At 50.3% G+C, this 22,385-nt stretch overlaps 1 protein-coding gene across 1 annotated transcript; it reads left to right on the forward strand.

Moving 5' to 3' along the window:
• Positions 1-11,582: 11,582 nt before the first annotated feature.
• ADRA2A (adrenoceptor alpha 2A) lies at positions 11,583-14,985 on the forward strand. The gene has a single exon (XM_042019309.1). The coding sequence runs from the start codon at positions 11,685-11,687 to the stop codon at positions 13,017-13,019; it is 1,335 nt and encodes a 444-aa protein (XP_041875243.1). The 5' UTR covers positions 11,583-11,684; the 3' UTR covers positions 13,020-14,985.
• The last annotated feature ends 7,400 nt before the right edge of the window (positions 14,986-22,385 follow it).

Raw genomic sequence — 22,385 nt, forward strand, 5'->3', positions numbered from 1 at the left:
CTCTCTGCCTCACTTCGGATTGTAAGAGTGGGAGATAATTTGATTACAAAGATCAAATGATGATGTTTTAGAGGAGGAGCCATCTGGAGTTTCTGAGTGAGCAGCTGGCAGCCTGGGCTGCACAGTTAATGATTTGACTGTGTGCCTTGCAACTGTTTTTTTCCACTGCAAAACCTTTTAAGAGTCTTTAGAGATCAATCTACCCCACTGCCTCCAAGTAAGATGCTATCTGCAAAATTGCACACAAGTGTTCCTTTTAAAAGCTCTTTCCTCTTTTTCCTTTCTATTACTTAAGTATTTCTTTGTTAAGACTCATCATGAATCCTTAATTTGCTGTAGTTTGGTTCTCGGCTTTGCTTGACCTAGTAGTAGCTGGTTTGCATTCTGTCCTGCATTATTACAGCTGTGCTGCCTGAAGGGATTTACAAACTTCATGTGGTCAGTTTTAATGGAAATACATTTTTTCCTTGAAAATCTTAAGATGGTGTTTGAAAACAGCCGTGGTAAGGACAGTGCAGTAAAACTCTTCTCTCCATATGACCCAAGGTTTTTGGATGCCCCTCATCGTTTTTAGTCCATGCCAAGTAATGTTAACTGAGGGGGAAGTTACAGCTAACTTAGAATTATCTGTCCTTGCCAGAGCAGCAGTGGGCAAGAAATTCAACTAGGTATGGAGCTGCTGGTCAGCAAGGCAGCTCTGATTTCAGGCTTTTTAATCATCTCTAAGTCAAGCACTTCTTTTTAGGCCTGCCAGGCCTTTCCAGCTGCCCAAAAAGCCGCATCAGACAGTGCCATGTGGTTCTGATGTGGGGGACCAGGGGAGAGTCCCAGCAGCACCAGGGAGTCAGAGGTTTGCCTGGAAAGACTGAAGGGCACTGGAGGAAATTCCCTAAAAGCAAATTGCACCAAGTGGAGAGTGGGTGGTACTCTGGGGCCAGCATCTCCTGATTGATGCTGTTGGTAGCCCAGGCTGCAGCTCTAGGCACAGCCCGGCAGTCAGGAGAGCACAGCCAAGATTCTTGGGTCTGTGGCTCCACCAGATGGATGGTCCTGAGGCCAGGCTGCTGCTTTTTCTGAAGAAGTGTTCTGAAAGTTGGGGAGGGCTGAAGTCAGTTTAAAACAGAACCATATCTGGAAGTAGCAGAATCCCCCATGAGAGGGGGGCTTTTCTAGCATTGCCTCTTTTTCCCCTGTGAGCTCTTCAACTCCCATCTGATCACAGCCTCTCCACTTGTGCTCTTACTGTCAGCTCTCTTAATTCAGATTTCCCTCTTTTGCCAGCAGCCAGGTATCTCACCCCTGTGCCTCACAAACTGTGCTGAGCTGAAGTTAGTGGAGGAAGGCAGGGAGAGCAAAAAGATGGTGTAGGACCGGTGACTTCTGCCCCATGTACCTGTTGGTGCAGCCAAGTCTCCTGAACTTGCTTTGTATTGGTTATGAGCCCCTTTCCTCCAGTTCTACTGCAGAATGGAAACACCAAGAGAAAAACAGGATTTGGGAACAGATGGCTGGGAGAGAAAAATAAAAAAGATGGATCAGCTGCACATGGCACAGCTGTGCCTTGCTGTACGGCTTCTCTGTTGGCTCCTTGGACACAGCCAGGTTTTTACATCATGTCTCAGAGTCCCTGTAAAGGGATTGATGTCTGAGTACTTGCCAGATAAAAGATTTGGCTTGGGGTACATGTCAAGACTCGGAAAGGAATGAAGTTTGATTAAATGACAATTCTGTGGCCAATCTGTGCTCCAAACCATTTAGGAATAAGGATGAATGGTTTAATTTTTGAAGTGACACAAAATGCTTAACAGTCCGATAAAGAGTTCTGAAGTATGTGTAATGCTTCATAATATTCATCACTTCTGCTTTAGGAAAACCCACATGCTCCCACAGTTAAATTGTTAGTGAAGTATTAATAAGAAAATGACATTCTCATTTCATACAGACATGTAATTCCCCAGAAACATTTAAAAATTTACATTTTTAAAAGAGATTTGTTTAAATTGCCACAATTGCTTTTTACCATTCTTGTCTTTTGCTCTGCTTAAGGAAAACTGAAATTGGATTGTAGTGAGGAATCAATGGTGATCTTCAGTGACTTCAGCTCCAGAGGACTTTGCTGGCCTGGCAAAGTGTCCCAGTGCTTAGGGACACTGGAAACCCCCCTAAGGAAGCACGTGAGCCTGGTGGCTGGGTGCCTGGTGGATCAGAAGGGCTTCTCAGCAAAACTGTTTTGAGGTGCTGTCAGTTAAAGCCAGTTGCAGTAGCAGTGAGCTGCCTTTCTGAAGATTTGGGGAATATTTATAGCCTAGCTAGAATGAAAGGGTGCCGAGATTTCAGTTGTTCTATTTTTCTGTGCGTGTCTGAGTGCACTGGGACTACACCTCTGGAAGTGCTTGGATACTGTATGGCAATTTCCACTTTGTGGTCTTTGCCCAGCAAATGGCTTGGCCTCAACAAGTGGAAAGAAAGAGTTCAGGATGGGTTCAGTGCTCCCTGTTTGTAGGGGAGCTCCAGTGTTTCTCAGAGATTGCTTTCCCTCTCGCTCTCCTGCCCTTGCGTTTCACTGGCTCTGACAAGCTGAACAGCAGAATGTACATGAAATAGCAGAGATTCCTCCTTTCCCTTCCCTCAGCCATGGCTCCCATCAGTTGTTCTTGGAGCGGCAGAGGGTGTTAAAGACATCAAGCTTTGTGAAAATGGGGATGGCGTCCTATGCTGATGGGAGCACTGACCTGCTGTATCCTTCATCAGAGTGCAAAGACAAAGTTGTGGCAGAAGAATTTTCTGCTGTTGTTCTGCTCAGGGTTGAAAATGACTTCTCAGGGAAAAAAAAGTAAGAGTGTGTAGCAGCAGAGATTAATGCTTGCTGACGTGCTCGGTTTTCTGTTACGCTTCAGGGAATGACATGGATTATTTTGCTCTTGAATTTTGTATGGCAGGAATTTCCCTTGGTACCTAGGATGCTTCCAGGGAAAAGGAAAATCTGAGTTGAAAAAGTGCAAGTGGAGATATAGTGCTTCACTCAGCCTGCCTTCTCTAAGTGCTTTGTCCTCATTATGCATTACCATCCTTGATTCCCAGATAAGATAAATGTTTCCTGGGGAGAGAGCCAGTTTGTATTGCTGAAAAGCAACTGGCAGTGCTGAATAAGCAAATACATCAAAAGCTGGTGTTTAAACTTAATTTGAGCCTCTCAGGGAAAAAACAAGTTGTACCTTGCTATCTGTAATATCCCTATGCAATATTCCTGTGACTGTGCCTTGCAATCTGCAATGTCCCTGTGCAATCTGGGTAGGGATAATTGTCTTGTAGGCAGTGTGGGAATGAGCGCAGTAACGATGATGGATGCAGAATCTGCAAACCACTGTGAAGGTGGAAACTCTGGCCCTGGAGAGAAGAACCTTTCATCCTGCACCCACCACATGAAGATAGTTTTGCTCTGGCTTTGGCTCGCCTGGCTATCACCACACAGGCTAGGAAGGTGTTGGACCATGGACCAGCCGGAGTTCAAACATGGGGCAGCACTTGGCTCGGCTGTGGGGGCTGAACCCACTGTGACCTCCCCATTCTGGGTAGTCCCCTTGCAGAGACAGGTGCCTTCTCCTTCCCTCACGTGGAGCAGATCCGTGTGCAAGCATTCCTGCCGTGTCCAAGGGGGTGGATTGTGGCCGGGATGTGGAAAGGAGGCCTGGCCTTAGTGGAACTCTCCCCTTTGCCACGGCCTCATGGCAAAGGGGGAGCAAAGGGAGAAAGCAGCTCTGGAAAGCTGATGAAGGCAAACTCTCCCCAGCACCTCAGGCACTCGTAACACCCGACTGAGGCCACAGTGAAGGTTTTTCCTTGGAGATATGTGTCCCTTTCCAACACCCTTTTTTCCTCTACTCAGTGCAGCCCTGGTTAACAGTTCAGCTGAGGTGGGGAAGGAAAAGTCTCAACTTGGAAGGGCTCTGCTCACCATGACATCTCTTTCTGGGGGCTTGGCTCAGCCTGTGCTGGGTTTGATTGCCAGGAGACCTGGGTTTTCCCCACTTACTGTCCCCTTGGGACCTGGGGCCATTCTGAGGATAGGCGGGGGAAGGAGGAACTGCTGCCTGGGGGAGAAGTTACAGGAGCCTGGGGGCTACAGCTGGGCTGGGGACAGCAGGGACACAGTGGCATGGGGTGGGCAGAGTGATCTCTCTGGGACGGGAGTCAGCCTGTGCAGAGGAGTGTTTATACAGGGCCAGGATTTAGGACTGGGGGACTTGCAGGGCTCTGGATGCTGCCTGCGTCCTCCTCTATGTCCCCAGCTGAGGCAGCTGATCTAAGCAGGAGGAGCTGGTGCAAAGTGCAATCTCCTTCCAGAGCCGCTGCCGTTCCTGGATGGCTCCTCAGTGTTATTTGCTTTTGCCACTAGATGGTGAAGTAAGGAATAAGGGAAAACACAGGAAGTCTTGCTGTGTTCCCCAGCGGCCTCCCTCCCTGTGAAACCACGCTGACGTGCTCTGCTTTCTGGGAACCCGGCAATTTCAGGCAATTATTCCCTGGACATTTCACACAGCTCAGCCTTCAAGAACTGCTGCTGCCACCCTGACTCTTTGATCTTTTTAACTCCAGTGCTGACACCCTGCATTGATGTAGACATGGCAAGCTGTGCTAGACACAGATGGCAAACCTGTGTGATCCAGGGACGTACAGAAAGCTGTCTCCTGCTGTAGCAGCTTGCTTTGGCCTGTTTTTTGAAGAGGGTGTATGATCTGCTTCCCCTTTCCCATGAGGACCTGAACCTGCTGTGAGACCCACACCTTGGCAGGTGGGAATTGCAATCACTACATGGCTGCTCTCTATTGTGCCCTGTCTTTTCAGAGCTGTTTGCTTCACTGGAAGATTTGCTCTGGCTGTGCCGGAGGAGTTTGCTGGGGATGGGTGATGGACCAGAGAATTACAGCTCACCTGGGGCTCTCCTGCCTTCGCAAGAGGGATTGAATGAATGCTGCTGATGGCAGTCCCTGGCCCAGAGGTAGCAATGTAGGTGGTGAAGAATGGGGAGGGAAAGGGCAGGTGCACGTGTTTGGACACTGGGGAGTAGAGCTTGAAGGAATGAGTTACTCCTCGGCTGAGTAACTGAATGCCAGCGTCTCCCAGCTGGGAAATTAAATGCTTTAAAGGGACACAGTCTCAATTTTGTCTTAAACAGTACGCTGACTCTGCTTATGAAGGGTAACTTGTTGAGCTGCAGAAACTTGATTGGTTTCATTTAGGGAAGGTTATAAGGTGCCCAACCTTTCTGCTGAGTACTAGCCTGGGTGCCACTCTGCATGCCCAGGATGACCTACTTTTCATAGAATCATACAATGGTTTGGGTTGGAAGGCATTTTTAAAGGTCACCTAGTCCAATCCAATTCCTCTGCAATGAGCAGGGACATCTTCAACTAGATCAGGCTGCTCAGTGCCCCATCCAACCTGGCCATGAACCCTTTTAGGAACCAGGCATCTACCACCTCTTGGGGCAGGCTGTTGCAGTGCAGGCTTAGAGAGCCATTCCCTTTGTGACTGGCTGGAATACTGACCTGCTTGCCCTTGTTCTAGGAGTGTGGCAGTGCTTCTGGCTTTGTTATTTCTAGCTGGGCATTGCTGCTGAGGGGAGCCTTTGCACAGGAGCAGATAAGGGAGTGCCCACAGGAGCAAGGCTCCAAGCAGGAGCGGTGCTGCAGGTTGGGGAGTATCACTTACCCTAGGTCTGGCCAGGGCTGGAAGGATTTGGCTGTGTTTTCTCTGTGTTTTGGCTATGTGGTCCTATAGGTATGGAAAAGCCCACTGTAGTCTAGTACAGGGTTTTATGAGAGGCAATGAGCGAGGAACTGATAGTGAGCGGTATGGAAGGTCCCTGTAGTATTTTAGGAATGGTCCATAGACGGTTTGATTTATTTTTTACTATGTTTCCACTGTTATTGGCTAATTTTAGTGGGATCTATTGTGCGAGCTGGCATGCTGGGAAGCCTGGGAAGGGGAATGGAGCTGCTCCCCAGCACTGAGGCATGGCCCCCTGGTGTTTAGTTCTGGCCATGTTGCAGGATGCAGCGAGGAGGGAGAATTCCCAGACAGGGAACTGAATAAAGAAAACAATACTGCATAAAAACATACTCGCCTTGTGCTTGGCACAGAGGTACGTGTGTGTGTGTATCTGTGGGTGCTGCAGAGAGAAAATGCACATTTCACTCTCCCTTCTCCCATAGGCATTGAAGTGCCTGAGGGGCACAATGCCAGTAACATGCAGACAGCCAGAGAGGTTTCTTGTGTATCGCTCCTCCTGCAGTGCTGAAACGAGCCTTTTATGTTCCAGAGGCCACCGTGACACCAGGTAGAAGCAAGAGGGAGAATACTGAATAAATAAACTGGAGGCTTGCAGGAGCACCGTCCCCATGTCAGCCTCACCCGACTCTGCCACGCTATAATCTGTAGCATGGAAATGTTTCTCTTGACTGTTGGTTTAGGGCTGTGCAATCAAATCTGGTAGTTAAAATCCTGCCAAACAGGGCAGGCAACCCGAAAGGCAGAGGAAAGGCCAGCAGAGTTTTCAAGTTGTTTGCAAAAAAACCACCTGAGGAGCAGGTGGTCACACAGCATCCATCTTGTGCTGTTTTGAGCCAGCTGTCTGCAGATGGGGGGAGTGAAGAACTGCCACTGTAGGTAATATTCAATGTGTCTCCTTTCCTTCCCTCTGAACATCTGATACCGCGGCAGCATCCCTGCTCACAAGGGGATTAGGTGCTAGCACAGACCACTGCTGCAGCTATCCATTTCCTACTGATTTATTCAAATAACTTGGAAAAGTACATCCAGCAGCTGAGTTCAGAAAAACTCTCTTGAAAAACATGCTTGGCTCTGCAGGAGCTATTGCTGTGAGATCTATGGAGAGAGCAAACCCCAACTCTCACGTGCAGCAGGGGTGGGGAATGGAAGGGCTGTGGGTCTGAATGTGTGTAGGGGAAAAAGTGCCTGGGGTCCCAAAGCAGCTGGAGTGGCCACACGAGACAGTTTTTGAATTTAATTTAGGAATAGAAGGGAAATAGGAATCACAACATTTGAAACATCTCCCTGGAAATGGATGGTGTGCTTGCTGCATTACTTTGCGGTGGCAACATCATATACCCAGCAAAGCCAGGTTTGCCTGCAGACTGTCTGTGCCTCTTCCCTGATAGCTCCTATGGTGTTTCTGCTCCTGGGGTTAACACAGTAAAAGTGAAAAGCATTTTTTTGTGTGACTTGGGTGCATCTCTGCCAGCTTGTCCTGCAGGAACACTGACCAACTTGAAGCTGCTGTGAAGGGCTACTCAGTCATTAGTCCACAGGGTATTACAAGCCATGGGATTTCAGTGCCTTGCTCCAAAGGGTAACTTGAAGAGTTAGTAAGGCAAATCCTCCAGAAAGACACCCTGCTTTGATACATTCAGATACACCCAGTGGCATGATCAAAATACACAGCTACAACAAGGGCTTCCTGCCATTGATATGCAAATATTGAGATCCTTGCAAATCACAGACCTCACACAAAGCAAACTGTGACTGCTGTTTACCTCCGGGTGGGCAGAACCACAGCTCCAAGGCTTCCCTCTTCTATGCGTGTGTCAAGTTGCTCTTGAGAGCTTCTGCTGAGCAATAATTTGTGCACCTTGTTCCAGTGGTTGTCCCTTTCATGTGGTCCCCCCAGGAGTCTGTGCTGCCATATCTTGACATAGTCTTAGGTTTGTCCAGTTTCTTTAGGCCTGAATCAGACTGTCTAAAAAGCAAGCCTTGGTCCCTCACCAGTATTTTTTAAATTTTCCCCTGCCAGAATCTCACTGCTCTTCTGGAAATAAACAGTTCCTGGGGCTGCTTGCTCAAAACACACATTTTGCAGCCTTATTACCATAGCGATTCTTTCCAGAGATTGTCTCTCCATATGTGATTTGCTTCGTGCTGCGAGCAACTCTGAGACTGCATGAACATTTCTCAGCTCCTTGTCCCCAAGAGGGAACAGGGGAGGATGGTCCCAGTTCCCTCCGGTGGAGAAGATGCTGGAAGCGATGCTGGAGTCGAGGAGTGGAAGAGATGTATAAACATGGAAGCAGCATGCCTAATTAATGACCTGAAACCAGCTGTAAAGGTCAGTTTGTTTGCGGGGGCCGCGCTCGAGGCACACGTGCTGAATGCGAACTTGGCCGCAGTGCCTCGGAAAGGGCACTGCTGCCCTCCTGGGATGGCAGCTGGCAGAGGGGGAGCCATCACAGGAGGCTTGACAGCCTTCAGCCTCACTCATTAGTGTGCACCCAGGCTATCCCCCCTTGTCTGGTGAGCCCGATTCCTTGTGGGGTTCTGCTGAGAAACCAGGCTGCTTGCTGGGGAAAGGGCAGGCTCCTGCAGGTCTTTGATGGGGGATGCTGCAGAGAACAGGCTGTTTTCTGGGCTGTCTTGTCAGGCACTTGTCAACTGAGTTTGATCTGCGGAGTCTTAAAACTCATATTAACTCTGTCAGCAGCACGTATGCAAAAATTGAGTGTCTGGATGCAAATGCTGGGGAATTGATATAAAAGTGTTCTTTGCTAGCTGTTTTTTTGTCCCTGTGAAACTTTTCTCTACAGTCTTCCAGAGGCTAAAAATTCAAGTTTCTTGCCTAATCCCAGGACTCTGGGAGTTGAGGCTTTATGAATATTACAAATTATCATCAAGCATGGTACAGACTTGTAAAGACAGCTGTCCTGTAGGACAAGGTGTGCCACGGGTTGTCACGTGAGATCTCCAGGGTGCTTGCCAGCCCTTGCAGTTTCTGACCAGCGTTCATCTCAAAACTGGGCAGAGCCATGAGATAACCTGCAGAGAAAATCAAGGGGAGACTTAGCATTACTGAGTCGCTTTGCAGACAGTGCTGAGTACTTCTGGTGTCAATAAAATCACAGAGATGTCACATGCACAACAATGGTGGCAATGAAAGTGCCTTTGATGAGGCAGGTGTTCTCCCCCTCTCAGATGAACACAATGCCATCCCAGCTGTTCCCCACTTGCAGAGAACTCTCTTTCTAGAGGTGTTTCTGGGACAAATCCTTTCCTTCAAGCCTTTGGCCTTGTGTTCTCCTCAAGCTCTTTGTCCCAGCAAACTGAACTGATCAAAGCTGCTTTTGCCATGCGGTGGCTCAGGAGCAATGTTGTTGGCTGTGTTTAGCTTCAGGCAGACCGAGGGTGTCTAGCTACAAAAAGAGACAGAAAATCAAGGCAGCTGGTCATGCTTTGTTATTTAAATCTTTAAAGGCATTCTGTCTGTGTTGGGGAATGCAGGGAGCATGGGGGGAATGCAGGGTGTTTCCAGAAAGGCACCATCCCAGGTCTGAGCAAAGCGTCTTAGTCCCTGGTGGTCTTAGCGAAGGTGAACTGTTGGAACTGAGACCAAACTCGTCCCAGAAGGGGTTGATCATGCAGGCAGGGCATGGCCTGCATGACCCTGTCTGGGTCCTTCGACCCAAGCAGTGACCAAGGACGCTTCTGCCAAGAGTGATGAAGATTCCTTACCCGAGGAAGACTCTCTGCCAAGCAGAGCAACACATCCTGCAGAGCACAGCAGTCCCCTGCAAACAGCAGAAGGCAGGAGTTGTTCACAAAGTCCACCACATCCCTGACCTCTCACCTGTCCTTGCCATAGACTTAGGTGACTTAGTCCTCTCATCCTTGCAGTGAAGCCTGTGGTTGTACATCACATTTACTCTCAGGTAGAGATCTTTTCTGTGGGAATGTCAGTCATCTTGGGTTCGATTTACAGGTTTTAAGTTACTCTCTGCGTATTGCCCTTTTCCCAGACACACCAGTGCAGTGGGCCCTGCACTCACTTGCTCAGGTACTGGGATTCCCCCTCATTTTCCCTCACTCAGCCCTATGCCAGTCAGAGAGACTGCGCTCTCTGGCTCCCAGACCCCGTCTCTCCCATTCCTGTTCCCTCTCTTGGGCATCACCACTCCTGGGCCTGGCTTACAACACAGTGTGTGGCATAGGGACAAAGATGACAGGCCTTCCTCCCTGAAGGCTTTCCTCTTGCAGAGGAAATTGGTTCATTGGCCCGAGCATTCTGCACGGCGATTGAGAGCAGCCTGAATCTGGAGCACCAAGTGAGCATCACTAGAACCATCTGAAAACGAGGGAGAAGAGGCCGCGAGTGAGAGGATGGGGGCTGGAGGCCGTGTGCTCTGCAGGTGAATGATCTGTACGTACTGAGAGCTGGCAGCGTTGGGGCTGGGTGGGATACTTGGAGTGTCACTATCGTTCCTTTGCTGTTACAGAGCTCCCCATGCAGCCATGGAGGTGGGTGATGCCAGCCCCTGTGATGTCGGGGAGCGCCTGGGGAGGCTTTCCAGGCGTGGGGCATCCTGCGGGGCATCTGCCTGTCCAGGCCTGCTTCCCCTGGGGGGGTGCCAGGAGCGAGTGTGCTGAGCCTGTGCTGTGGCGTGGGGCCGCCGTGGGTGCCCGTGGAGCGGGGCTGAGCCGGGCTGGGGTCGGCGCGGCAGTTCGGGGCTGCCCCATCTCCGGCTGCTCTGCCGCCCCGTCCTCCCCTCCGCCGTCGGGGGATGCTGCATCGGGGGGATGCTGCATCGGGGGGATGCTGCTCGGCCCGGCGGGTGCAGTGAGGCGCCGCGGCCACCAGGTGCCACTGCCCCCCCGCGCTGCCCAGGGCCACCGGCAGCGCCCGCTCCGCGGGGACCCTCCGTGCGCGGGGTCCCTCCATCCCCGCAGGGTCCCTCTGTCCGCGGGGTCCCCCGCCCTCGGGGCCGGCAGCTCAGCCCTCCCTGGCTGACACGCGAGGCCGTGGGGAAAGCGCTGCCCTCGGGGCTTCCAGCAAGCACAGCCGCACACCGGCAGCCGGAGCGGAGCCCGTCCGTGCCCCGGCGCACACGCGGAACGGGGCCGGCAGCTTTCACCCCCTCGCGGCCGGACTTTGCGCACTCCCGGCCGGCCCGCGGAGGCTGCGCAGCGGCCGCACGGTGGTCGCCTCCAGCCGCCCCTCGCACGCCCATCCCCGGGGATAGTGGGACCCGCTCCGCGGGGCCGCTCCTCTCTCCGGGAGGGGCGGAGAGCCGGGCTGGGCGAGACCGTGGGATGGGAACAGCGTGACAGTGGATGCGTGTGTGTGCGCGGAGGTGCCGGGGAGCGAGCGGGTGTGCAAATACAGGCAGTGCCGAGAGGGTGCGGTGTGTGCGCGGAGCGGGCGGGCGCGAGAGCTGAGCGAGGTGCGTGTGCGGGGGACGCGCGTGTCCGCGTCGGTGCGGGGGTGCGCGGTGTGCGAGTCTGGCTGTGTGTGTCCGTGTGTGTCTGTCTGTCCATGTGTGTCTCTGCCTGTGTCTGTGCGTGCGTGTGCGCGCACCGGGGGCAGTTCCCCACGTGGGGCTGACGCGGCAGCCCCGGCCCGATCCGGGGCTATAAAGCTGCTCGGCGGCGAGCGAAGCAGAGCAGCCGCGGCCGGCTGCAGCTCCAGCCTCGGCCGCGCTCCGCCCGCCCCGCCGCGCTCGGGGGTCCCGGCGGCAGCGCCCAGCATGAGCCGTGCCCGCCCGCAGCCCCCCAGCCCCCGGCCCGCCGCTCCGCCCCGGCCGGCGGCACAGTAGGACGCGGAGGAGCCGCGCGCGGAACCGGGCGCGGCGCGGGTGGAGCCGGGGCGAAGGGCGGGGGTGTCCGCGCAGCCGGGGTTGATGTTTAACCTGGAGCGCCCGTTCACGGAGAGGGGCCACTTCTTCTCCTCCATGGAGTACCAGCGGCAGCTGGAGGAGGAGGAGGGCTACCCCACTCCGGGCACCAATGGGACGTTCAACGACAGCGGGGCCGGGCCGGGCTGGGGCACGCCGTACTCTCTGCACACAACCATCACTCTCATCAGCCTGGCAGGCTTGCTCATGCTCTTCACCGTCTTTGGCAACGTCCTGGTCATCATCGCTGTCTTCACCAGCCGGGCGCTCAAAGCCCCCCAGAACCTCTTCCTGGTCTCCTTAGCCTCAGCTGACATCCTGGTGGCCACGCTGGTCATCCCTTTCTCACTGGCAAATGAGGTGATGGGGTACTGGTACTTCGGTAAAGTCTGGTGTGAGATCTACCTGGCCTTGGATGTGCTCTTCTGCACCTCCTCTATCGTGCACCTCTGTGCCATCAGCCTGGACCGCTACTGGTCCATCACACAAGCCATCGAGTACAACCTCAAGCGTACCCCACGCCGCATCAAGTGCATCATCTTCATCGTCTGGGTCATCTCGGCTGTCATCTCCTTCCCACCACTCATCTCCATTGAGAAGAAGAGTGGGCAGCAGGCTGACCAGGGGGTGGCAGGGTGCAAGATCAATGATGAGAAGTGGTACATCATCTCTTCTAGCATCGGCTCCTTCTTTGCCCCCTGCCTCATCATGATCCTGGTCTACATGCGCATCTACCAGATAGCCAAGAGGAGGACAAGGGTCCCGCCGAACAAGCGGGCAGAGCGCCCCGAGAAGAAGCAGAATGGCTTGACTGACAAGGAGGACCTGCCAGCCACAGCACAGCTCAACGGGGAGAAGGCAGCAGGAGGCAGTGGTGGGCAGGAGGGAGAGGTCAATGGCATAGACATGGAGGAGACCTCTTCCTCCGAGCACCAGGAGAACAACCAGTGTAAGAAGTCAGGGAGACCATCGAGAGGAAAGACCAAGACTAAGCTGAGCCAAATTAAGCCTGGGGACAGTTTGCCCAGGAAGACAGAGGAGGAGAGGAACACCAAAGGGTCCCGGTGGAGAGGCAGGCAGAACCGGGAGAAGCGCTTCACCTTTGTACTTGCAGTGGTGATCGGAGTCTTTGTCATCTGCTGGTTCCCCTTCTTCTTCACCTACACGCTGATGGCCGTCTGCGAGAGCTGCTCCGTGCCCGACACCCTCTTCAAGTTCTTCTTCTGGTTCGGTTACTGCAATAGCTCCTTGAACCCCGTCATCTATACCATTTTCAACCATGACTTCAGACGGGCCTTCAAAAGGATCCTCTGCAGGATAGAGAGGAAAAGGATTGTTTGAAGGACCCTTTGCTACCGGCAGGACTAATCAAGACTTTGTACGAGTGTAAAGTGTGTCTCTCTTGGGCTGTGCTTGCATGGGATGGTTTCCTTCAGCTCAAGAGCAGGAAGCCTTTAAAACCTGAGATGAGCCTGTGGGAGCACTGGGCAGCAGCAGTGAGGAGCACCAGGCAAGTGGAGGTCTGAGCCGTGGCATTCGGCTTTCCAGGGGAGGATGGCCTTTGACTTGCTTGGTTTATTTTGTTAGGGTTTGTGCTTTTTTTTTCTTTTGCCAGAATCTCTGAGTGGATATTCTCATGACTGCTCAGTTTGACTCTTTAAAGACAAACGTCATGCAGCGCTGTGAGATGAACAACAGAAAGGGAGTATGCCACACCAGAGATGTTGGCTTTTTTACTTTGTTGTATCTTCCCCCCCCCCCCATTGTATAAGTAATTAATTTTGACCCCCTTGTAAAACCCAGTATTGTATTCTTGAATTTGAATGTCTTAATTTTTGTAAGGCAAGCAGCTTTGAAACTGTGAATGCTTTAATTATCCTTGATACCTTAAAAGTCTTTCTTTTCCTACCCCCTGCAAAGCCCCTCACTCATAACCACTGAATAACTAGAGCCATCCCCCTACCTGACAGTTTGATAATATTACCAACATTTCCAAATTCCTGTCTTTTTATTTTTTTTAATTTTGGCTGTAAATCTTAGGATCATAGACCTCATCAGACTGGCTAATTTTGTTGGGGTTTTTTATGTCATACCTATTCCTGTTTAATTTCTGTGTTGCCAGTGACACGATACAGCTGAGATGGCAACTGTTGTCTCGTTACTCATTAGAGCAGACCCTGATGGAGTGGTGGCTTTGCTGTGCAGGCAGGGATGTCCCAGGCAACGGAGACGGTCTCCCTTGCATCGTGAGCCTTGGGACCCAGCCAAGCTCCCCACGAGTTAATCTCGTTTGATATTACACCACTCTGCAGCACTGAAATGTGTTCCATGCTCACTTGCTTCCTCCACCTCAACTGTAAATAGGTAATGTTTCAAAGCAAACAGCAGGGCTCTGCATATCATGTTATCTCATCTGTGCTGATTTGTGATGGTTTAACTCCTGCAGGATTTCCTGCAGAGAGGAGGGGGTTCTTGCACAGTGGCTGTTCATCTTTCTCCATTAAGAGAGAAGAGTTCAGTTTTTAACCTGCCAGTCTCATCTTTCCTAGGAAATAGGGAAGCATCCCTCTTTCAGTCTTATACAAGGCAAAACTCTGAAATGGGAAACTTAACTGCCAGTTTCTCCATTCTTTTATAGTGTAATTAAGCTTTTTTTTTTTTTTTTTAAGTGTAAATATTGTGAGATTGGAGCAGGAGAGAGAGTTAATACTGCTTTTACACTCTTTCCTGAAATGGCTTTCAGCTCTTTGTGCTAAAAAAAAAAAAAAGGCAAAAAAACCCAAAACAAAAATGGACAGAACAAATTTAACATCTTTATGCCATGAATAATTTTCTGGAGAACATTTATAAGAAAAACTTTTGATTTATCACAATAAATGAGTCTGCAAGTCTTTTAATGTTAGGAAAACAGCTTTATCAAATGCTAACAAGTCACAGAAACGGTTGGGAGAAAGCGAAGTTTGTATAAGTTGAATGTATAAGATGAATTTGCCTTCTCTGGATTTGTATGGTGCACAGGAAGAGACTTTAAAAATACCTTTTTACTTTTGGGGAGTGTTTTGTTGATTTTGCTCTCTCTTTTGACTTTCTAATTAACTCCAAGCGTCCCCGGATGCATCTTGGGGCCTGGAGAGCAGTGTTTACATTCACTTGCATTTTCAGAACTGAATCCTCAAGAGGTGAGGACAGCAAATAAACTGTGCTTTAATGTAAAAAAAAAAACCAACAAAAACAAAACCAAACCACAAGCAGAAGTTGCTATAATGGATGATTATTTTTATTAAATAAAAGAGCGTTTACAGATCAAGTGTGAAAATCCTCTGAATAATGTTAGCTGTTATATTTTATTTTGTTGTATTTTATTTTCTGAACTGTTCACCGATCCTCTGCTAGCTTTGGTCTTGCCATTTTTTGAAGAACACCCTGGGAAAAGCACTTGCATTGTCTGAAAGACATTGTTAGCCCAGGTAGGAACAATGGCTCTGTTCATTGTGCAGTGGCATAATAACAAATGAGTCCTTGATATTTCTTGGGCATTTCTACCCCACCTCTTTGTGCCACAGTAAGGGCATTCACGTGTTTGTTAAAGAAAAGAGCATAGGGTTTGAGGGTGTGATTTGCACCCTCGGAGTGCAGCCTGGCACTGCTGCTGGGGACGCCTGCCTGGCGCGGCATCTGCAGCTATTGTGAGGGATTTTAATAATTAGTTTGCAGATGGGATTAGAAACAATTAGGCTGGAAGGCAACATTTTGTGATATATGCAGGAGTGTCCACCTGAGTGGGGCTTTGTTTCCAGCCCCCAGGAGCCAGAGCTTGCTTGCCCTTCCACCAGTGCTGCCAAGACCCTCCCTGAAGGAGGTGATGGGGGATCGTTCTCCCACTGAATGTGGAACTGCTGCTGGTGAGAAAATAAATGACCAGAGCCCCGTGTGGGAGCTGCTGGTCCGGTGGCCCCACTCTGCCAGTGCCCTGGGGGTGCAGTTGGAGGTGCTTGGCAGGGTGGGAAGGCAATGTCACTGCTGGGTGTAGGGCACCTGATGGTGGCCCAGGGGTGAACATCTTGCTTACCTCGTGGTGGCCTTTGCAGGCCAGGGTGTCCTGCTTCCACTCTGGTCTTGGCTGACCCTGATGGCCTTGGAGGGTTTCACAAAGCAGATCCTGTGGGAGACTCTGGGTCAGTGCCTGGGACACGAGGTGATCCAGCAGGCATTGATTGCACTTGCTCCACCCCTCTGGCTGTCAGTTGTCCTTGCTACCAAATCTCTAGTGTGGACAGTGGAGTATTTTAGTGGGTTTGGGGCTGGGAGACTGAGGCTCTTCCCCTTCCCCCTCCTGACTCCCTCCCCATCATTGCTTCCAGGTCATTCCCTTGCAAATGACACATTAAGGGATGTAATGAACTTTGATTGTTTTTTACAACCTTTTATTTTGGGGCTGAAAGGTTAATGGTGTGAGGGGAGGGAGGGGGACCTGTCTCCCCAGCTGGGTGGGAGCCATCCAGGCTGGCATGGCAAACAGCAGGCAGAGATGCCACTGCCCGCTTTGCCCTGGGGGATGTTTCTCCACCACTTTCCAGTGTGGGGTGACCCTACACACCACCCCTTGTGTGGGCACCCATGAGGAGACCACAAATGTGCCAGACAAGGGATGTGCAGGACGGGCTCAGGTGAGTTGGTCTGGTGGAGCAAATGTCCTAAAATGCTTCTGGAGGGAGCTGGACAAGCAGCAGTGTTGCCTGCCTGGGGCTTGTCCCTGATGCTCTCAGTCTACTGATGTACTCATTTGTTTCTGTGAGGTTTTGTCCCTGTTCTCAGCGGGCCGAGGAGCTGGTCACATAGAGGAGCCTCTTTCCAGTGAGGGAGGGACTTGGCCTGAGTCACTCTCTCTCTCAAAATGAGTTTCCCAGACCTAGAGGAGCCTCAGCAGGTTTCAGACGCTGTCTATCAGCCTTCCTGTGCTGTAAATACCCCCAGTCCCACCCCGCATCCCCTTGCCCAGGGGAAGGTCCCCCCTGCGTTGGGTGGCTGGCAGCCCCCCTTCCTGTGCAGCTTTCACCACTTGAAGCTCTTTCTCTTATTTCTTAACTTTTGCTGCTCTTTGGAAAAGTTCAAAGTCTGTCGAGATTGCTCCTTTATTACAGCCAGTGCCCTGGCCAACAGGTCCACTTGGAGCTCTCCCCATCTCTGGTACGAACTGCTCTTTGCAGCTGGTTTATAGGAACATCTCCATGGCTTGTGAAATGTTTGTAGTAGCTGTGACTGCTGTGCCTTATCTCAAGCTGTAGAAAAGGAGTGAAGAGAGAACAGGATTAGTGTCAGCCCAACACTTGCAGTAGCCACTGGTACTCACTCAGCTCACAAATGCTCCAGGACCACATCCCAATCCCTCTGGGAACAGAAAGGGTTGTAGTCTGAGCCCTGGGAAGTCCAGGTGAAATTCCATCTGGGGGTGACAGTGCAGTAATGCTGCACAAGGCCACAGCACACACCCAAACGTCCTCAAGGCTGAGCAGAAGGGGTGGTGAACAGGGCTGTGGAGGGGAGAAAAACCCATGCCCTTTTTGTGTCAGACCATGGCTGGTCCCAGGAGGGAGGTGTCATGCAAGCAGAGGAAGAGGAGACCTGCTGTTGTGGAGCAGGGGATGCTGACAGGTGTTGAATGGAGATACTGATGCTTGAGCTGCTCATTCAGCATTCTTCCTTCTTGGGGGACCTTCTTGGCCATTTGAGTTATCCCCTAGGAGAACTCATTTCCCAAGGAGGACCACAAATGTTTGAGGACGACATCTCACATCCAGGAATATGGGGGTGTGAGATGGGTCTCAGCACCCAAATCCAACAGAGAAGACAGGAGGATAAACCATAAAAGGGAGCAGGGAGACAACTCCTCCTCTTGAGCACAGGTGTCATTAGCAAAGGTATAAACTTGTTGGCTTAAACTAGCTTAAAACTGCTTAAGCAGGCTCTAGTTGAGCCTGTTAGTGTGATTGTCAATTCCATGTTGGCTAAGTTCGGAGAGAGCATCCATGCTGGCTTGGATCTAAGGTCCTGCTTTTCTTCTGTGGCTCTGAGAGTGGCCTGTAGCAGATTTAGGGAACAGTGAAGAGTGAGGACCCTTCCCAGGAGGCTTGGGGGTCATTAGGTGCTCTGGGATTTCCTGGGGCCAGCAGTGCCTTTTGTACTAGTGGAGAAATTCCACTGACATGTGTTTTCTGTCAGCAAGGCTCTGCAGTGGGAGGTCTGGATGGCTTTCAAAAGCATGTCTGAGTCAAAAGCCAGCAACTGGGTCTGTGTGAGAGAAATGGGCTGAATGGGTTTTATCAGGAGGTGAGAAAAGCTCACCTGAGCATCCTTGATTTCCTGTGTGCAATGCCTGCAGTCTTTGGATCAAATTGGTTTGGGCACAGCCCAGGATATTGCATTCGCAGGAGCAGTCTTGAGGTCCTCCAGAGCTCTGTGACCTGCTGCAGGGTTCACTCCCAGACATGAGAAACATTTGCTTTAAGTCAGCCGCTACATGGAGGAATAGATTGCTCTGTTGCTGATTGAAACAGTTGTGTTTTGCTGGACTGTGACTTTATGGCCTTTTTTCCTGTTTGTTTTTCAATTGCTCCCCACAGAAAAGAAGAAAAGAACAAGCTTCTCACTGCTGGACATCTCTGATAAAATAATTTCTGCTGAAGGCTGCCTTTTCTTCATCTGTGCATGTGGCATTGCTGCAAAGTATTCATCGTCAGTTTGAAACCTTAAGGTGTTACTGAAAGATTCCCTGAGTAAAAAAACGAAATAAATGAGTAGATAAATATTTAGGACACTGCACCCAAATTTCTTTTCTGAATTGAACTTTTTTGAAGAGTGAAAGGTTGAATTCTGATCTTTTGCTACCAGGATAACTTTTGGCACTAGGAAAATTTGGAGAAACTATTCCTCTTGCAGACCAAACCATGCAGGGTTGGACCCTGAGTGTGGCAGACCTGGCAGCTTGGCTGCTGGGATGCTGATTTATACCTTGCTGGAGTCCCCCCTTTCCCAGCTTATTTCTGCAGTCACAGTTCCTGGGTAATCTAGTGACAAATCCTTTCTGTGTAAGGCTGAGTTTGTTCTTGGTTCCTTGATGCAGAAACTTGACCTGAAATGGCTCCTAGAGCAGAGTTTGCCAGAATGAGGTTCCTGTTAATTTAGGCAGCCTTTCCTTGGTGCAAACAGCTCTCCCTGCTCATCATCTCTGTTGTACTGTTACCCAGACAGGGCACACCTCCACAGGGGACTCCAAAGGCAGCCCTGAGTGCTTCTGTTCCCCAGGGAGTACCCAAAATACAGAGAAGTGGCATTACCCCAGTCAACCACATGGCCAACATGAAAAAGGAGTGGAGTTGCCCTGTTTCTCTTGGATATGGGTTTGACCTGTAACCTAAGCACAACCCAAAGATTTATACTTCAGAGATGTTAGTTAAAAGTAATCCTGCATTAATTATTTTAAAACAAATATCTTGTGGCCTTAAAGCAGCCTCAAAATTTAGTGGGAACACAAGAGTTAAAATGTCCAGTTCAAATGAAATCACCTGATTTGCTTACTTTGAAAGATTTACCATCTAGGGCCTTTGGTGTTGCTGTCTCAGGATAATGAAGATACATCTGATACACTTTGAGCAGCAGTATAATTGCTTTCATCAACGCCAGTCAGTGTCTGGGTGAGATGGCTTTTAAACAGTGCAGCAGGGAGGAAAAGAAAAGCTAAATGCTGCTCTGCTGAGTTGGGCACGCACTGAGGAGAGCAAGGTAAGCAGTGTCGGGTGCAGAGCAATCCTTCATCACTGTTGGCTCTGTGGGGGCTAATTAGAGATTGTGTTCTGGCTGGTGTGACTGGTATGGATGGGATTTGGTCCAAACAGGGCTTTCTGTAATAAAATAAGATGGTTGTAGCAATAGATACAATGGTGGACACTGCCTTTAAAGCCCAGTGTTAACTGGCTTAAACCTTTGCATTGGAAATCATCTGCTCCTATTGTAGCTGTTGCTCATTGTTGCCAGAAATGCCTGTTCCTGGCCATGCTGCTGAGTGATGTGTGAGATGTGCAACCACGCCAGGAGGGTGGTCGAGGACTAGGAAATGATTCATACCGACCACGTCCACCTGTGAGGGGCCTGGGTTTTATTTGCCCTAAGTCCAACAGCTGTTTCATCGCCTTAGCTTCATGGATTCCTACTGTTGAGGATGTAGCAGTGACTGGGAGTGGGATGAGGTCACACTCTTGTGGGTGTACAAATAAAGTCCATGGAAAGTGAGACACAGTGGAGCCGGGTGTGGAAATGGTTGGTATAAACGAGATGATGCTACTGTACACCCAGCCACAAAAAGATTCAACCTGAAATTCTATGGGAGGCAAAAAATCCAACACAGCAATTCCAGCAACTGATAACATAAAGATAGGACCCTCCCCTCTTATTAATTGACACCTCACTTGGGATTGCATAGACTGACATCTTTGAGTTATCAGATGTTTGGAGGAAGAGGTGAATTTTTAGCTGTTGTTTATTCAGACCAAGATTTAATTAATATTAAATAGATAAATATTTGATGAAATAGACTTAAATTAAATATTTAGCTCCCTCTTCCCCCCAGACAGCAGCCCCAGTGGATGTTTATGTGGGCAGTAAAGCTAGAACATCTTCTGAATGTCAGAGTGTGTTCAAAGATCAGAGTTACATGGGAGTATCATCTGTGGATAGGAATTAAATTTCTCTTGGATGCCTGTCTTTTCCAGCCCATGTGGGAATGGGGTCTTCCTTCCTCTGGGCTTATTGAGCCACTACCTGCTGGGACTTCAGGTACCACTTCCATGCAGGCTGTCACCCTGTTCTCCTGCCACGTTCATCTTCACTGGGGAAAGAGGCCTCATGGGGAAGGGCTTTCTCCCATGCTGCTCATTTATCAGGGTAGTGGGCACAAACTGGGAAGCAAACAGCGTTGCTTCATACAGATTAATTACGTTCCTGAAGAAGAAAATGTGGAAAAACGGCATCTTGCCTGAAGGAGGGCAGCTAATTCCTCACCAGTTGTGCAGGCTGGTGCTCCTGTGTATCCCCCACCAGAGCTGGAGTGGGACCAAATCAGAAATCAGCTGCTTGGCCTTGGTGGTAGGTGCTTAACTAGAAATAGTCTTGCTGTCAGAATCCACCTGCCAGTGAGTGGAGACTGAAAAAATGACCCTTGGTTTGGTCCAACCCATGATGGCTTGGAGCTGCAGTCCCTGCCTGCCTGTCACATATCCAGGGGTCAAGTGATGATGGACACTGGGAGGGGCTGGGGATACATTCCCTTCAGGGCCCAATTTCTAGTGCTGGTGTTTGGCCACTGGCAGTATTGTAGCCAGAATTTGCTTGGTTTTGGGTACACTGAGCTTGTTTCAGAAGTGTGTACAATATCCTAGCAGGAGTTTTCTAAACAAAAATATTGTCATAACCCAGCAATATGACCTGTGTGTTTAGATAAAGACCTCCCATCAAGAGTGAGGGTAGATCCAATGCTCTTGGACCACTTTGGTCTACTGGAGTATTTCAGAAGCAGTAGCAGAGTAATGGCTTGTCCCTCTCACCTCTGCCAGCAGCACTGCATGGAGATGAAGCCAGTGCAACCCATTCAGAGTGGTTAAGTGACTTGCTAGAGGTTGAGTGAAAAAAACTGTGGTAGATTAATAAAAGATGGTTTTAAATAATTCAGCACGGGCCAGCTGATGAAGCTTAACAGAACTAGAAAGCTGATCTCATTCAGCTTGGTGTGAAACAGTGCCTGGCTAGCTTTTTTGGTAGGAGGTAAGGGATGTTGAGGACCTCTGGGAGGGGTCTCATGCTGTGTGGGCATGTTTGCCCACCCCATTGCTAATCTCACTGTGGTTCTCAGAGACTGGTTGGGGATGGTGGATTTGTGTTTGGTGTGGTGGCAATTGTTCTCTGTGTCCCTTGGTGTCTTTAAGGTCCCTTTTGATTTCCTGCCCTTGCCTCTGGTTCCTGCCAGGAAAACACAGCCCTGGTGCTGGGAAAGGGCATCCCTGGTCTGGGTGGGCTTGTGAAGCTGTGCTGTCCTTGATGCCCAGGAAAGGCAGCTCTTCAGTTTGCTGGTGGTGGGCAAGGGAGCCTGGATTCGAAGGTCACAGAGGCCCATGATGATGGATGGTCCTTGTGTGAGGTATGTGCATCCCCAATGCTCACAGCATCACCTGAGGGGCACCTGCAGACCCCTGGGGAGGGAGCCAGACCATGGGACTCCCTGCCTTACTCTGCTCTCCTGTTCCTGTGGCTCCAGGCTGACTGGCAGTCCCTTTGCAGACACCAGAACTCCATGCTTGCCTTGCCACTGGATGCTGCAGCAATACCTCATTAAGTCCAGGTCCTTTTTCCAGGAATCTGCTGAAGAAACCCCAAACAAACCTGTCTTTGTTTTTATTGCTCATCTCTGTGCTGCTGAATTGCCTTGAGTTTCATTGCCAGCAGGCAGCAGAACCCCCATACCCATCAGGGATGTCTTGTCACGTGTTCTGCTGGGTTTTCTCAGAGCTGTAGACATAGCCAAGCAGAGAAAAGCATTTCCAGAGCCGATTTCTGAGGCCCCCACAGGACCACAGCCTGGCAGGCAGGTCAGCACCTGGGAAAGCCAGCCCTTGCTGGCAGCTCTCTTCTCCTTTTGGTGGATCGCACCAGGCTCTTGGT

This window comes from Corvus kubaryi, unplaced genomic scaffold (assembly GCF_017639235.1).
Source record: "Corvus kubaryi isolate FWS band 111438036 unplaced genomic scaffold, C.kubaryi_AGA036_p1.0 138, whole genome shotgun sequence".
Lineage (NCBI taxonomy): Eukaryota > Metazoa > Chordata > Aves > Passeriformes > Corvidae > Corvus > Corvus kubaryi.

What these genes read in the sequence shown, in the direction of transcription:
- ADRA2A (XM_042019309.1), top strand. Translation starts at nt 11,685, where the DNA reads ATGTTTAACCTGGAGCGCCCGTTCACGGAGAGGGGCCACTTCTTCTCC.